Source organism: Dysidea avara, chromosome 6, assembly GCF_963678975.1.
Source record: "Dysidea avara chromosome 6, odDysAvar1.4, whole genome shotgun sequence".
Taxonomy (NCBI): domain Eukaryota; kingdom Metazoa; phylum Porifera; class Demospongiae; order Dictyoceratida; family Dysideidae; genus Dysidea; species Dysidea avara.
This window is the reverse complement of record NC_089277.1, coordinates 7,569,002-7,586,342: the sequence shown is the minus strand read 5'-3', so window position 1 is coordinate 7,586,342 and position 17,341 is coordinate 7,569,002. Positions and strand designations below refer to the sequence as shown.

Below are 17,341 nucleotides of genomic sequence, written 5' to 3'. Positions count from 1 at the left end.
GCCGGCTTTGGGGTATACAAATACAAAAAGAAGTGAAATCTAATCCAAAACAGCCTGGCTGTAAAAAAAGTGTGGCCCTCAGACAGGCTATGATGAAAAAAGATTTGAAATCCAAGGTGGCGGCCAAGAAATGGCTGTGATGGTAGGTTAAGGGTAAAAATTTTAATAATGACAATTCAGGTGAATTTTGTGCCAATACCAAGCGGCACCAAATTCACCTGAATTGTCGTTATTAAAATATTTACATAAAACACGAATGCGTACTCCGATAGGGCTGAAATTTGGCACACTTGAAGGGCTCATTAAGGCGGATCTCAGTACCAACTTTGGTAGGAATCCCATGAACATACACGGAGTTATGACCGATTATGTGCGTAAAATAAGGTCGAAGGTCTGTCACGCCTACAGGGTAAACCCCTTGGAGGAATTAGTTGCAAATTTATATGTAGATGGAGTAACCATCGTAGGAGTGCCTTTTTGTGGTTTGAAAAGAATTGAGATAAAGACCATGGGGATATGACACAAAACCCAACCTGTGTCAAAATTACGCGATCGATTTTTATGAATAAAAACCTATTAGTTTTTACATCTACCAGGCAAACCGCTTAGAGCAATGAGCTGAAAATCAGTGTGTAGCTGGACTAATCATCATAGAATGTCCTTGCAGTAGTACAGAAGAATCGGATTACAAACCACTGAGTTATGATTCGAAAGGTAACTACGTGTAGCAAATGCGAGATCGAGATACTCTAATAGAACAGTCACCCTAATAGAGCATTCAGCTACGTTTATAACTTACTCCATTACAGAATTATATTACATTGCAGGATATTCTGTACGGAATTCAGCTACAAACAGTTAATCTGATAGACAATTCAGCTACATGTAAGTCACCCTGTAGAGAGTTCATCTACCTTCAGTGCTGGTCACTGTAAAGCATTAATACAATACAATACAATACAATATTGCGTTATTTAGAGTTTTTGGACTACTAATTACATACCACGCATGTGCAATTACAAAAATGCAGTGGTCCATTACCTAATCCTATTTACAACCTAAATATAAGTTCTAACACACTCCCCCTGTTTGGTCTCAGAGGGAACAAACACTATAACTAATGACCAGTCCAAGTTCTTCGGACAGCTTCTCCAAGTACCGCTGCTTGGCGTCGGGGTCTAGTTGAATCAGTAGAAGCAGCAACATCAACTTGTTCTATTTCAGTTTCGGTTGCATCAAGCACAGTTGGTGATGACTCTAGAAGATCCGTAGCAGTGGTACTCTCTTCTTCAGCTTCAGGATCTGCAACTTCAATGGGGACTAGATGTACAATGCTTCGCTTCAACACTTTAGGTGGTCCATTCTCATTAGCCACATTAACTAAAGCAGCCCTTGCCCTTCCATCACTGCCCTTCAGTAGTTCCCCAACTTCCAAAATACTCGCTTTGCATTGTCATCCTTGAGGATTACTACATCGCCAACATTGATAACAGGCCGTTGACCCTTCAGTTGAGTTCCTCTGAACGCTCGCAAATTTAAGAGATAATCTTTCCTCCAGCAATTAATCAACTGTGTTAGAAGGTGTCGGTGGTTCTTGGATCGTCGAGTAAGTGTCTTGTGAGTACTACACACCTCTAGATGGCTTGCACTGGGAGTTGTTACAAGTCTTCGTCCATAAATAAGATGTGCAGGAGTGAGAGCATAGCTAATGCCTACCTGATCGTCGTAGACGTATGTTAACGGATGGGCATTGATAACCGACTCAATCTCAACAAGCAGGGTAGCTAGCTCTTCAAATTTCAATGTACTTCTTCCCACAATCTTTTTCAGACATCGTTTGACACTTCTAACCATGTGTTCTCAGAACCCACCCCACCAAGGTGCTCTGGGAACAATAAACTTCCAGCTGGTACGTTGATTAGTCAAGTAGTGATTAACTTCTGGAGAACGACAGATTCCTCTTATTTCCTTTGATGACCACTTGAAAGTCTTGGCATTGTCGGATAGCAGAGTGGCCGGAAGTCCACGTCGCCCAACAAACCTCCTGAAGGCCAACAGGAATGAATCAACATTCATTCCACGTGTGAGTTCTAAGTGTACAGCACGTGTAGAAGCACACGTAAACAAACAAATATATGCCTTTGAGGTATCTTTCTCATCCGTGGATTCACTAAAGTACAATGGACCGGCAAAATCTATCCCTGTATGGGAGAATGGGGGATCATCAGAAACCCTACAAGCTGGCAAATCTGGGGATGGGTGAGAACCATATGGAAGCCCTTCAAGTTTCCTGCATACCACACACGATCTTACAATTGCCTTTACTACCTGTCTTCCTCGTAAAATCCAGTATCGTTCACAGAGAGCTACTAGTGTGTCATTTATACCACCGTGTTTCATTCTGGCATTCATATCAGTAACCAACAATTTGACAACATGGTGCTTTGATGGCAACAAAATAGGATTCTTCTCAGTGGTTGACAGCTTAGCCTTATTAATTCTCCCCTTGCATCTCAACAGAGTCTGGTCATCAATGAATTAACCAAACTGGTCAATATAGGGTGACTTACCAGAGCTGGTAAAACCTTCCAAATAAGTTAACTCTTTCTCAAAAGCCTGGGCTTGAATACAGCGTACCCAGAGTACCTCAGCTCTGTTCAATTCCATTGCATCTAATGTAGCATTGTACTGAGTAAGTGCCCTCCCCCGTGTCATCTCAACAAAATGCAATACTCGAGCTGTAACACGTAGCAAGCAGTTAAGACTGCTGTACTTCTGACAGTCAATGATGTTAGAAAGATTCAGGGCACTTCCTGTGACAGTTGCCAAAACGTGAGTTTGTGGTTGCGAGGATCTCACTAACTCTGAGTGCCACTACATCACTTGCCGGTTCAATTTGCCTAGGCCAATCTTCGTTATGTGACTTCAAAAATAAAGGTCCTTCCCACCATGTGGTGCAATCAAACAGTTTCTGGGCATTTAGAAAGATTCCAATGGAGGCACTGTCACAGGAATGGAGGCACTGTCCTGGATCCTCCATGGAGGCACTGTCACAGGAATGGAGGCACTGTCCTGGACCAATGGAGGCACTGTCACACCAATGGAGGCACTGTCCTGGATCTCTTAATCCTGCAGATTTCCCTTGAGGGGAAATCTGCAGGATTAAGAGATCCAGGACAGTGCCTCCATTGGTCTCTCAGTGTGGTCGCTCGAATTTCATTAACACGTCATGAAACATACTGTTTCCACACCTTATCACTCTTAATCCAGAACAATGCTGTAGTGGAATCTGTCCAATAAGTGACTTTCAATTCTCGTGGATAATTCTTCAGAACCGTAGTGACAAGTTGAGTAAGTATCAGTGTGCCTAATAACTCCAGTCTTGGAATAGACTGCTTCTTCACGGCTGGTTTTTGATGCAACCAGCCTTGTATCTACTGTCCCATTAGTGTTGACAACTCGTAAGTACAGTACTGCAGCATACGCGAGCTGGGAAGCATCGCTAAACCCATGAAACTCAATAACATCAAGCACTCCCTCACCATCAAAGTAACAACGCGGTATCTGAACCTCATTCAACATGGTAAACTCCCCCAAAATCTCATTCCATTGTTTAAGGGGTTCACCTTCTAAACGCTGGTCCCACCCCAATTCCTTGCAGCAAAGAGTCTGAAACAATATCTTCAACCTAATTACAAAAGGACTGAGAAAGCCCAGAGGGTCAAATATACTAGAGGAGGCCTTAAGCAGAGATCTTCTAGTAGCAGGTAGCTTAGATACAATAGACATTATTTCTGAAAAACTAAATGAGAAATGATCAGACTCACTCTTCCACATGATACCAAGCAACTTTAAATGCTCAGTTCCCTGACTATTGGACCCAACAAGCTGTGAGGGTACTTTCCCTTCCACATGCACAGTACACGTACCTGAGTCATTCACATGTTGTCCAGACGATGCAACTATTCTTGAAAGTAATTCAGGTGAATTAGAAATCCACTTTCTCAGATTAAAGCCACCATCAAGCATCACTTGCCTTGCCACATCATAAATCTCAAACGCCTCATCCACAGTCCTTCCCCCTGATATCATGTCATCAACATAAAATGAATCTCTGATAGCTGAGATCACGGCAGGGTACCTTGATTGATGCTTCTCTAAATGATGAGATATTACTGAGCCTAAAATGGCTGGAGACAGACGAAGTCCAAATACGAGACGAGCAAATCTCAAGTGTAGTACTTGACTACTAATATCCTGGGGATCCTTAACCCACAAGAAACGTAACATGTCACGGTCACTGGGTGCAATCTCAACCATGAGGAAGGCCTTCTCTATGTCTGCTGTAAGGGCTACTGAGTGCCAATGAAAACGTATCAGAATGTCAAAAAGTTTAGGAATTAGGTTTGGACCAGTTTTCAGACAGTCATTGAGAGAAACAGTATCACCTGTAGCCTTGGCAGACCCATCATACACTATTCGATGTTTTGTCATTTGCTTGTCTTGCCTTATGACACCATGGTGGGGAAGATAGTGCACTGATTGATTCAAATTCACAGGAACATGGGCTTCAGGCGGGTTAACTACATTCTCCACCACCGGTTCAACAACACCACTCTTCAGTTGGTCACGTATTATAGAGTCGTACTCCTCCAAGAGTTGAGGTGACTTCAACAGCTTGCGCTGCAAGTATCTGAGACGGTTCAGACAAAGTACAAAGTGGTCTGGGATATCTGGATGACTTTCCTTCCAAGGAAGGGTCACTTCATAGCGGTTACGTTTAAACTGTAGTCGTTCCAGGAAGGAGGATGGTTCTTCATCACTATCTTTATCTATGATACCTAAGGACTCAGTATCCCAAAAGTGATGTAGCATAGAAGTAAGAGCATCATCTTCGTCTCGTGGTGTTGGATTAATGACATCAGAGGTGACAACTAAATTAGCTTGTGCAACCATGGTGCTACCATAGTCGTTCAAAGGACCTGACAGAAGCCATCCTAGTTTGCTGCCCAGTACCACTGGACCACTATCACCTACAACCGTGTCTCCAGTCACAATGCTCCAATAATAGTCTGAGCCCACAAGAACATCTATGGATTTCTTCGAATCATGGGAATCCCCATCTGCCAATTCTAGGTCATCTAAGTGTTCATATTCACAAAAATTCATCATAGCAGGGAGGGAAGAACAGATAACAGGGGATGTATAAGCAACTATGTCAAGGACATCACCACCATTTGAGGTCTCAATCTGGAGATTCACAACATCACAAGATCTGGGATCAAAGGATGCACTACCAAATGTGTTTAAATGTAATTTTTCCTTCCGAATTGGTTCAATGCCCAGTCTCTCTTTCAAAGTCTTGGTAATATATGAGAGTTGACTACCACTGTCAAGCAGCATTCTAATTGACACCCTTCCTGCTGGTCCCACAGCTACAGCTCTTGCTGTTTGTAGAAGTATTACTCTTTTTCCCTTGTTGGGCTTGCTATCTGTACTAGCGGTAGCATTCATAGTTTCCTCTATGTCATTAGCAGGTTTTGGTGGTAGTGGTCGCTTATCACAAATAGACTGATGGTGACGTCGGTTGCAATACCGGCAATTCCTGGGGCTGTCACAATCCTTCGATTTATGGCGTAACTTCAAACAATTAAAGCACCGCCCAGCCTTCAATAAAATATCCCTGCGATCCTTTATTTCAGTAACCTTCATGCACGAAGCTGAAAAATGATCCCCTTCACAGAACACACACTGGGGCTTATAATGGCTGGCCATAAAAGAGCTAATTGTGGGAGGGACTCGAGGTGGCACAGGAGTTGTCTTGGAGTTGCTGATAGCTGCCCCTTCACTTACTTCTCGGGCTTCCACTTCCTGCTTTATTATCTTGAGTACATTTTCAATCTTCCACACCTCCTTACCGGTTTCTCGAGCAATTCTCAGACGGATGTCGTTAGGCAGTTTGGCCATGATAACTGGGATAAGGAAACTCCCATACTGTTCAGACGTAACATCCAATGCTTCAAGGCCTCGAATGTGCACCATAATCTTATCAAAAACAACACGAAGGGAACTAGGCTGCTCATTCACACAATTCGCAACTTTCATTAATCCTTCCATATGGGCACAGATGATCTGTTGTGGATCACCAAAGCGATCCTTCAACATTGCAACAGCAGAATCATAGTTACTCTCTGTTAAGGGTAGTCCCTGTACTGTCTTGTATGCTATGTCTCCTAATAGAGAGTTTAAGTAATTAAATTTGTCTACCTTGGGGATTGCTTCATTGTCGTGCACGGCAGACTGAAACGAGTCAAAAAGTTGTCCAGTTCTTTACATCACCCTTAAATTTTGGTAAGGTTAGCTTGGGCAGTCGTGCCTTGGCTTGTGGAACTGGTGGAGCAACAACAACAGGGCTTGATGGAGGTATAGCAGGCAAAGAAACAGCAGAAGGTTGTTTTATCTTCAATTTACAATCAATAACCTTTGCAACAATAGTTTCAGACTCATTCACTTCAGTTTCTATAGCCTCCACTTCACAGAGGCTCAGTATCTTCTCATCCATGTCACTAAGCAGCTTCAATTTTCCGTCAAGTTGTTTTTTTATAACAGTTAGCTTGTTGTGCTGTTCAGGAGTCAGCGAATCACTACTCAATATTCCTTCTGCTTCGTGAACAAGTTTTGTAACTACGCCACGATGTCCGCCACGAATGGCACGTGACCTCTCCAGAGAGTGGGCGGTTTCTTCAGATGCCATCACACTAAAAAAGAATCAAGAACACAACAGTTGACACGAACGAAATCTCTTGCCTTAGCTGGTACCGTTAATAGACTGCCACGGTACCACAACTTTTTAGCGGTTGGTTAAGAATATGACTAAGGCTCTCGACGAATTTTCACGGCGAGTTCCAACTAGAAATCAGATCAGAATCCTATCAGATGTTCATTCAGGTCACAAAATGGCGAGTAATCTTCAAACTGTTAGTTCTTTCGGCTAGCTCGAGCCCCACGTTGGGCACCAGATGTTGCATTATTTAGAGTTTTTGGACTACTAATTACATACCACACATGTGCAATTACAAAAATGCAGTGGTCCATTAACTAATCCTATTTACAACCTAAATATAAGTTCTAACAATCTAGAAACAAGTCACCCTGTATCATCTAGAAGAAGTCACCTTGTAGAGAGTTCAGCTACAAAGAAACCATCATGTAGAGAGTTCAGCTGCAAACAAATGACCCTGTAGAGAACTCAGCTACAAACAAACATGCCCTGTAAAAAGATCAACTAGAAGAAGTTACCTTGTAGAGAGTTCAGCTACAAAGAAATCACCATCTAGAGAGTTAAGCTGCAAACAAATCACCCAGTAGAAAGTTCAGCTATGAACAGATCACCCTGTTGAAAGTTCAGTTAGAAACGAGTCATCCTGTAGAGAGATCAGCTAGAAGTATCACCTTGTAGAAAGTTCAGCTACAAACAAATCACCTGTAGAGAGTTCAGCTACAAACAAATCACCCTGCAGAGAGATCAGCTAGAAGAAGTCACCTTGTAGAGAGTTCAGCTATAAATAAACCACCATGTAGAGAGTTCAGCTGCAAACAAATCCCCTGTAGAGAGTTCAGCTAGAAACAAGTCACCCAGTAGAGAGATCAACTAGAAACAAGTTACCCTGTAGAGAGTTCAGCTAGAAGAAGTCACATTGTAGAGAGTTCAGCTACAAAGAAACTACCATGTAGAGAGTTTAGCTCCAAACAAATCACCCTGTAGAGAAGTCAGCTACGAACAAATCGCCCTGTAGAAAGATAAGCTAGAAGAAGTTACCTTGTAGGGAATTCAGCTATGAACAGATCACCCTGTAGAGAGTTCAGCTACAAACAAATCACCCTGTAGAGAGTTCAGTTACAAAGAAACTACCATGTAGAGAGTTCAGCTGCAAATAAATCACCCTGTAGAGAATTCAGCTACAAACAAATCACCCTGTAGAAAGATCAGCTAGAAGAAGTTACCTTGTAGAGAGTTCAGCTACAAAGAAACCACCATGTAGAGAGTTCAGCTGCACATAAATCACCTGTAGAGATTTCAGCTAGAAACAAATCACAGATCAGCTGGAAACAAGTTACCCTGTAGAGAGATCAGGTAGTATAAGTTACCTTGTACAGAGTTCAGCTACAAATAAACCACCATGTAGAGAGTTTAGTTGCAAAAAAATCACCCAGTAAGTTCAGCTATGAACAGATCACCCTGTTGAGAGTTCAGCTAGAAACAAGTCATCCTGTAGATAGATCATCTAGAAGTATCACCTTGTAGAGAGTTCAGCTACAAACAAATCACCTGTAGAGAGTTCAGCTACAAACAAATCAACCTGTAGAGAGATCAGCTAGAAGAAGTCACCTTGTAGAGAGTTCAGCTATGAAGAAACCACCATGTAGAGAACTCAGCTGCAAACAAACACCCTGTAGAGAACTCAGCTACAAACAAATCGCCCTGTAGAAAGATCAGCTAGAAGAAGTTACCATTTAGGGATTTCAGCTACAAACAAATCACCTTGTAGAGAGTTCAGCTACAAAGAAATTATGAAGAGAGTTCAGCTGTACACAAATCATCCTGTAGAGAGTTCAGCTATGAAAAGATCACGCTGTAGAGAGTTAAGCTAGAAGAAGTCACCTTTTAGAGAGTTCAGCTACAAAGCAACCACCATGTAGAGAGTTCAGCTGCAAACACATCACCCTGTAGAGAGTTCAGCTACATTTCAAGTCACCCAGTAGAGAGATCAGCTGCAAATTATCCTGTGGGGATTAATTGACATGTAATAAATATATGCTCTCTTTTTATATTATGAACTCTTGATATATGCATTATATATATAATTTGTACATTTACTGATAAAATCAGAATGAGTTAAAGTATTTATAAAATCTGCTTCATCTTTTTCCTGTGGTAAAGAAAAATATATAGGTTAAAAAGCCCCAAAGCTGGCCATAGGCCGGCTTTGGGGTATACAAATACAAAAAGAAGTGAATCTAATCCAGAAACAGCCAAGCTGTAAAAAAAGAGTGCGACCCCCAGAAAGGCTATGGTTAAAAAAGATGCGAAATCCAAGGTGGCGGCCAAGAAATGGCTGTGATGGTAGGTTAATGGTTACATTTTAATAACAACAATTCAGGTGAATTTGATGCCAAGACCAAGCGACACAAAATTCACCTGAATTGTTGTTATTAAAATGTAACCATTAACCTACCATCACAGCCATTTCTTGGCCGCCACCTTGGATTTCACATCTTTTTTAACCATAGCCTTTCTGGGGTCCGCACTCTTTTTTTACAGCTTGGCTGTTTTTGGATTAGATACTATTAACACTAATGGCCAAATCAATTAAGCGCTACACCCAGTGTCTGTGGGACATCCCCACGTGACTATCGAATGTAACATGTTTATATAAACTAACTTGTGACCTTCTTCATTCAATAAAACAATGAACTATCTTCTTCCCCAAGTCCATGATCTATGCCTTGGCTCACTTTACAAAAACTAAAACCCACTATCGATCCTGTGAAGTGTCGCTATATTAAAGGAGAGGAGATCATACAGTTTCATCAAAGAAATCAAATGATTTCTGAGAATGCTTGGAATGCATTAATGAGAATAGGAGGTATTATATACAAGTTATATCACTCCTAGGAGGGATATAACTTGTATGTAATACCTCCTATTCTCATTACTGCATTCCTGAGCACTGCTAGCAGTGCTATTGTAACACTTATATACCTTCTCTTCCCTTTGAAGTGAGGTGTGAAAGTGGTATATATACAAGTTATATCACATCTAGGAGGGATATAACTTGTATATACTACCTCCATTTCTCATTAATGCATTCCTGAGCACTGATAGCAGTGCTATTATACCACTTATGCACCTTCCCTTCCCTTTGAAGTGAGGTGTGAAAGTGGTATATATCAAGACACACGGTAGTGTGTCATGCGGCCCAAGAATTCAGCGCGCCACACCGTGAGTATATTAAAAGGAAGAAAGAAAATGCAATTTTCACACCTATGTAGCTCTGTGATCCCTTATCCGATTGGAACCAAATTTGCTAGAGACGTGTCGCCCAGTTAGGGGAGTCTACATACCAAATTTGAAGAAAATCGCTCCAGCCATTTCCGAGATATGAGCGAACAAAATTTTGTTTTAATTTCTTCGTTTTTTCTTCTTCATCATCTTCTTCATTTCGCACACTTCGCAAAATTCGCCATATGAAATTTGGCTCACTTAACGGGCTCAGTAAGGCGGATCTCCGTACCAACTTTGGTAGGAATCCGATGAACATTCACGGAGTTATGACTGATTATTTGCGTAAAATAAGGTCGAAGGTCTGTCACGCCTACAGGGTAAACCCCTTGGAGGAATCAGTTGAAAATTGATATGTAGATGGAACAACCATCGTAGGAGTGCCTTGTTGTGGTCTGAAAGGAATCGAGATAAAGACCATAGAGATATGACACAAAACCCAACTTGTGTCAAAATTACGCGATCGATTTTTATGAATAAAAACTATTAGTTTTCGCATAGATATTATATCTAATCAAAAACAGCCAAGCTGTAAAAAAAGGTGCGGCCCCTAAAAAGGCCAAGGTGAATAAAGATGTGAAATCCAAGGTGACGGCCAAGAAATGGCTGTGATGGTAGGTTAATGGTAAAAATTTTAATAACGACAATTCAGGTGAATTTTGTGCCAACACCAAGCGGCACCAAATTCAGCTGAATTGTCGTTATTAAAATTTTTACCATTAACCTACCATCACAGCCATTTCTTGGCTGCCACCTTGGATTTCACATCTTTTTTCACCTTGGCCTTTTTAGGGGCCGCACCTTTTTTTACAGCTTGGCTGTTTTTGATTAGATGTCACTTCTTTTCTGTATTTTTATACCCCAAAGCTGGCCATAGGCTGGCTTTGGGGCTTTTTTAACCTATGCTATTTCTTTACCACAGGAAGAATAAAAAGACAGACCAGATCAGATTTTTAATACTTCAACTGTTTTTGATTTTATCAGTAATTATATAAATATATTTATTACATGTCTATTATTCCCTACTGGATAACTTGTTCGCAGCTGATCTTTCTACTAAGGGACTTGAAATGTAGCTAAACTCTCTGCAGGTTTATTTGTTTGTAGCTGCACTCTCTACAGAGTGATTTGTTTGCATCTGAACTCTCTACAGGGCGATTTGTTTGTAGAAGAACTCTCTACAGGATAGTTTCTTTGTCACTGAACTCTCTACAAGGTGACTTGTTTCTAGCTGGCTCTCTACAAGATGACTTCCTCTAGCTGATTTCTCTACAAGGTGACTTGTATCTAGCTGAACTATCTACAGGATGATCTGTTTGTAACTGAAATCTCTACAGAGTGACTTGTTTCTAGCTGACCTCTAAAGGGTAACTTATTTCTAGCTGAACTCTCTACAGAGTGGGTTCTTTGTAGCTGAACTCTCTACAAAATCACTTCTTCTAGCTGATCTCTCTATAGGGTGACCTGATCTCTCTGTAGGGTGACTTTTATCTAGCTGAACACTCTACAGGGTGATTTGTTTGTAGCTGAACTCTCTACAGGGTATTTTTTGCAGCTGAACTCTATGCAGGATGATTTGTTTGTAGCTGAACTCTCTACAGGATGGTTTCTTTGTAGCTGAACTCTCTACAAGGTGACTTGCTTCTAGCTGATCTCTCTACAGGGTGACTTGTATAGCTGAACTCTCTACAGGGTGATCTGTTCATAGCTGAACTCTCTGGGTGATTTGTTTGTAGCTGAATTCTCTACAGAATGGTTTCTTTGTAGCTGGTCTCTACAAGGTGACTTGTTTCTAGCTGATCTCTCTACAAGGTGATTTAGGTTGTAGCTGCTCTCTCTACAGTGGGTGATTTGTTTGTAACTGAAATCTCTACAGGTTGATTTGTTTGTAGCTGAAGTCTCTACAAGGTGTTTTGTTTGTAGCCGATCTCTCTACAGGGTAATTTGTTTGTAGCTGAACTCACTGCAAGGTGATTTGTTTGTAGCTGATCTCTCTACAGGGTGATGTCACTGATGTGTTTGTAGCTGAACTCTCTATAGGGAGATTTGCTTGTAACCGAATTCCCTATATTGTGTCTAGTGTCTATATAGCTGATCTCTCTATAGGTTGATTTGTTTGTAGCTGATCTCTCTACAGGGTGATTGTTTGTAGCTGATCTCTCTACATGGTGATTTGGTTGTAGCTGATCATGATCTCTCTACAGTGGGTGATTTGTTTGTAACTGAAATCTCTACAGGTTGATTTGTTTGTAGCTGAACTCACTGCAAGGTATTTTGTTTGTAGCTGATATCTCTACAGGGTAATTTGTTTGTAGCTGAACTCACTGCAAGGTGATTTGTTTGTAGCTGATCTCTCTACAGGGTGATGTGTTTGTAACTGAAGTCTCTACAGGGTGATTTGTGAATTCCCTATATTGTGTCTAGTGTCTATATAGCTGATCTCTCTACAGGGTGATTTTTCTGTAGCTAAACTCTCTACAGGGTGATTTGCTTGTAGCTGAACTCACTGCAAGGTATTTTGTTTGTAGCTGATATCTCTACAGGGTAATTTGTTTGCAGCTGAACTCTCTACAGGGTGATTTGCTTGTAGCTGAACTCTCTACAGGGTGATTGTTTGTAGCTGATCTCTCTACAGGGTGATTTGGTTGTAGCTGATCTCTCTACAGTGGGTGATTTGTTTGTAACTGAAATCTCTACAGGTTGATTTGTTTGTAGTTGAAGTCTCTACAGAGTGACTTACTTGTAGCTGAACATTGTATAAACTATAAAGGGACTTGTCTGTAGCTGAAATCTCTACAGGGTTACTTGTTTACAGCTGGTCTCTATAGGTTAACTTGTTTGTATAGATTAACTCTCTACAGGGTAGTTTCTTTGTAGCTGAACTCTCTCCACAGTGACTTGTTTATAGCTGAACTCTCTAGAGAATGTAGCCAAACTCTCCACAGGATGCATGACTTTTTTATAGCTGAACTCTCTTCAGTGTGATTTGTAATGTTCTGATTCTCCTGAATCATTACAGCGATATATCTGTAGCTGAACTCTCTATAGGGTGACTTGCTTCTTGTTGAACTGTCTATAAGATTAACTGTTTGCAGCTGAACTCCCTACAGAATAACTTGCAATGTAATAGAATTCTATAATGGAGTAAATAAATTGGCTGAATGCTCTATTAGGGTGACTGTTCTATTAGAGTATCTCGATATCGCATATGTTACACGTAGTTGGCTTTGGAATCATAACTCGGTAGTTTGTAATCCGATTCTTCTATACTACTGCAAGGACTTTCTATGATGATTATTCCAGCTACACACCGATTTCCAGCTCACTGCTCTAAGCGGTTTGCCTAGTAGGCGTGAAAACTAATAGTTTTTTATTCATAAAAATTGATCGCGTAATTGTGACACAGGTTGGGGTTTGTGTCATATCTCAATGGCCTTTAGCTGGATTCCTTTCTAACCACAAAAAGGCACTCCTACGATAGTTACTCCATCTACATAGCAATTTTCAGCTCATTCCTTCAAGCGGTTTACCCTGTGGGCGTGACAGACCTTCGACCTTATTTTACGCAAATAATCGGTCATAACTCGGTGAATGTTCATCGGATTCCTACCAAACTTGGTACTGAGATTTGCCTTAATGAGCCCTTTAAGTGTGCCAAAGTTTAGTCCGATTGGAGCACGAATTCGTGTTTTATGGCGGATTTTGCAAAGTGTGCAAAAAGAAGTAGAAGAAGAAAAAAACGAAGAAAAAAAACCCTAACTTTGGCCGATCGTATCTCGGAAATGGATGGAGCGATTTTCTTCACATTTGGAATGTGGACTCCCCTACCTAGCCGGAACTTCTGTAGCAACTTTGGTTTCAATCGGATAAGGAATCACGGAGCTACAAAGGTGTGAAAATCGCGTTTACTTTCTTCCTGTAAATATACTCACGGTGTGGTGCGCCGGCTTCTTGGGCCGCACGACGCACTACCGTGTGTCTTGATACTACGTACCGGTACGTAGTATATACTATCTATGGTTTTCGTGTCTACCAGGGAAACCGCTTATAAAATCGAGCTGAGAAACAGTATATAGCTGGAATAATCATCATAGAAAGTCCTTGCAGTAGTAGAGAAGAATCGGATTATAAATCACTGAGTTATGATTCGAAAGGCAACTACGTGCAGCAAATGCGAGATCGAGATACTCTAATAGAACAGTCACCCTAATAAAGCGTTTAGCTGCATTTATAATTTACTCAGTTATATTACATTGCAAGTTATTCTGTAGGGAATTCAGCTACACACAAGTCACCCTGTAGTCAGATCAGCTAGAAGAAGGTACCTAATAGAGAGTTCAGTTACAAAAAATGAAGTAGGGATCTATGCAACAAAACACGAAGTAGTGAAACAAGAGATGAATGATGATATTACAGCATAGCTCAGTGGGAAAGTACCGGCTTGGTTGTAACTGAAATCTCCACAGGTTGATTTGTTTGTAGCTGAATTCCCTACAGGGTGATTTGTTTGTAGCTGAATTTTCTAATGTATAATCAGCTTGTAGCTGAACTTTGCAGGATGAATTATTTGTAGCTGAATGGGTTGTAGATGAACTCTCCACATGGTGATTTGTTTGTAAGCAAACTCTCTACTGGGTGACCTGTTTGCAGATGAACTCTGTACTGGGTAACCTCAGCTATCTGCAGGTGACTTGTTTGTAGCTGAATTTTCTACCAAGTGACTTGTTTGTAGCTGAATTCTCTACTGTGTGACTAGTTTGTAGCTGAACTCTCTACTGGGTATAGGTGAACTATACAGGTGACTTCTTTTTGGCTGATCTCTCTACAGGGTCGCTTGTTTGTAATTGGGTTGATTTGTTTGTAACTGAATTCTCTACAGAGTTACTTGTTTGTAGCTGAAACCTTCACAGAATGATTTGTTTGTAGCTGAGCTCTCTATTGTGTGATGTGCTTGTTTGTAGCTGAATTCTCTACTGGGAGACCTGTTTGTAGCTTAACTCTACAGGCTACTAGTTTCTTGCTAATCTCTGTATTATATGGTTGCTTTTTGTAGCTGAACTCTCCACAGAATAATTTTGTTGCAGCTGAACTCTCTGCTGGGAGACCTGTTTGTAGTAGTGCTGTACGCCTACAGAATTTTTGTCACCCAGTTAATTGCCTACTGATAATTGGCAATAACCATTTAATTAATTTATGTGTATATTGGCAGACATAATATACACACAGCAAGCCTGCAGGATGGTTCAGGGTGGTACCAAAGTGACCATCAACATCCTGTCTTGCAATAACAGTTGTTACAATCACATATTTACACATGCTTTGAGATAATTTATGATGTTAACATTTGTCAGCAGGGGTAATTTATGGTTTACCAAGTGGGTGGGCAATAACCAGTTTAAACTTTCTTCACCAGTTATTGGCTAGCCTAGACCGGTTAATAACCGGTTAATTGCACACCGGTGTACAGCACTAGTTTGTAGCTGAACTCTCTGCCGTCTAATTGTTTCTAGCTGATCTCTCTATAGGGAGGCTTTTTGTAGCTGAATATTCTACAGTGTGATTATTTGTTTGTAGCTGAGCCCTCTAGCTACTGGGTAACTTTTTTGCAGCTAAACTCTTTACTAGGTAACTTGTTTAGCTGAACTCTCTACTGGTGACTTTATGCATAGCTGAATTCTCTGAACAGTGACTTTTTACATAACTGAATGCTCACAGTACTAATGATGCTGAATGTTCTAATAGGGTGACTGTTCTATTAGAGTATCTCGATCTAGCTTTTGTTACAAGTAGTTTGCTTTTGAATCATAACTAAACAAGTACACGAAAAACTTTGGAACTTTCAACTAGAGTAGGGACCATAGCACATCAATAAAAAGTACTAAAACAAGTTGGAGTAGTCCATGATATTAAATCACAGTAAAATAATAAGAAGTGTTATATCCCTACTGTGCATTTCCATTATGGTATCTTGAGCACAATAGGGATATATCACTTCTTATCGTTTTACTGTCATTTAATATCATGGACTACTCCAACTTGTTTCAGTACTTTCTAACTTGTTTCAGCAAATGAGTGGAAGGCGGAAGACCAGGCGATTAAGCTACCAACATTGCTGGAGGGGTAAGCGCTTCCCATTTGGCTTGAGCTTATGGGACCACCAAGAAGGAAATACACAATGCTATAATGCTGATGGGTTTTGTATCGTTAGAAGAGTTTCATTGAAGAAAACTGCAACCAGGCAAAGCGATTTCTGTGTTCGTCCATGACCTGAAGAAACTTCTAGACATGGCGATCCCGGGAATGAACAAGGAAGTGAAGGATCCCTTACTGCATGCTCCACCAGTTTGTTGCTGGTTTGCCGGAACCAATAATGAAGCAGCTGGAGAAGTGAAGACACTTGAAGCGGCTTTTACGCATTCCCGACTACTGATGACTATTGATTCACTGTCAGTCTCAGTAGTGAAAGAGGAGTCCAAGGAGCACACAGGAATGCAAGAGTTGAGAGACCAAGTTGTCCTGCCGACAGAGCAAGTGGCTTCCCTATCACCACGACAGAGTGGCTATCAGCAACAAAGGAGGCCACATTGTTTCATTTGTGGCCAAATTGGTCATGTGCAACGTAATTATCTAGCCCAAAGTAGTTGTCCAGTTCAAGGTCATTTATGTATCTCTCGTGGTCAGCCAGACCACTTGGCAAGAAATTGTTTGTACCAGGGAAACGAACAGGGGATGCCTGCTCAGGGCAACAGATGCCCCCGTCTATAAGCCCTATTACAGATTTAACTAATGTAATGACTGTAACTGTAGCACTAGTAAAGAGTCAAGCTACAATAGTAAAGGGAGAACTCGGTGGTAAAGCAGTAGATGTCATGCTGGATTCTGGATCTTCTGTGTCACTAGTGCAGTCTAGTACCCTAACTGGTATGAAAGATGTAGTTGGTGTCCAATGTGCCAGATCATTGTGGCTTGTCACAGCTTCTGGAGACCAGCCGTCTATTCTCAGGCATATAAGAACACATGTTAAGCTGGGTGAGTTTAATGTTATGCATGATTTTGTGGTTGTAGATAGCCTAGTTACACCAGTGATCCTAGGGATTGACTTCCTGCAAAAAAATGGGCTGGTCCTGGATTTTACTTGTACACCAGTTATGGTTCGTAAAGGACTCCCTAATGCTGCTATAGTTGCAGACCATGTCGCTATGGCTCAGGTTATTCCTATTTTTTGAGGATGTACATTTAAACCAGGCCCATTTGTGCATGATTCAATCCCAAGGTAAA

At 41.1% G+C, this 17,341-nt stretch overlaps 1 protein-coding gene across 1 annotated transcript; it reads right to left on the bottom strand.

Annotated features, from left to right (window-relative positions):
• Nucleotides 1-1,860: 1,860 nt before the first annotated feature.
• Nucleotides 1,861-6,754, bottom strand: LOC136258492 (uncharacterized). The gene is made up of 6 exons (XM_066051806.1): nt 6,340-6,754; nt 3,376-6,233; nt 3,252-3,326; nt 2,860-3,154; nt 2,571-2,813; nt 1,861-2,201 (listed from the first exon to the last, which is right to left on the bottom strand). The coding sequence occupies exons 1-6, from the start codon at nt 6,752-6,754 to the stop codon at nt 1,861-1,863; spliced, it is 4,227 nt and encodes a 1,408-aa protein (XP_065907878.1).
• Between the last annotated feature and the right edge of the window lie 10,587 nt (nt 6,755-17,341).

Coding starts and splice junctions, on each gene's coding strand:
- LOC136258492 (XM_066051806.1), bottom strand. CDS start 6,754: ATGGCATCTGAAGAAACCGCCCACTCTCTGGAGAGGTCACGTGCCATT. Junction 6,234..6,339: donor AACCTTACCAAAATTTAAGG/GTGATGTAAAGA, acceptor ACTCTCTATTAG/GAGACATAGCATACAAGACA. Junction 2,814..2,859: donor TGTAGTGGCACTCAGAGTTA/GTGAGATCCTCG, acceptor CAACTGTCACAG/GAAGTGCCCTGAATCTTTCT.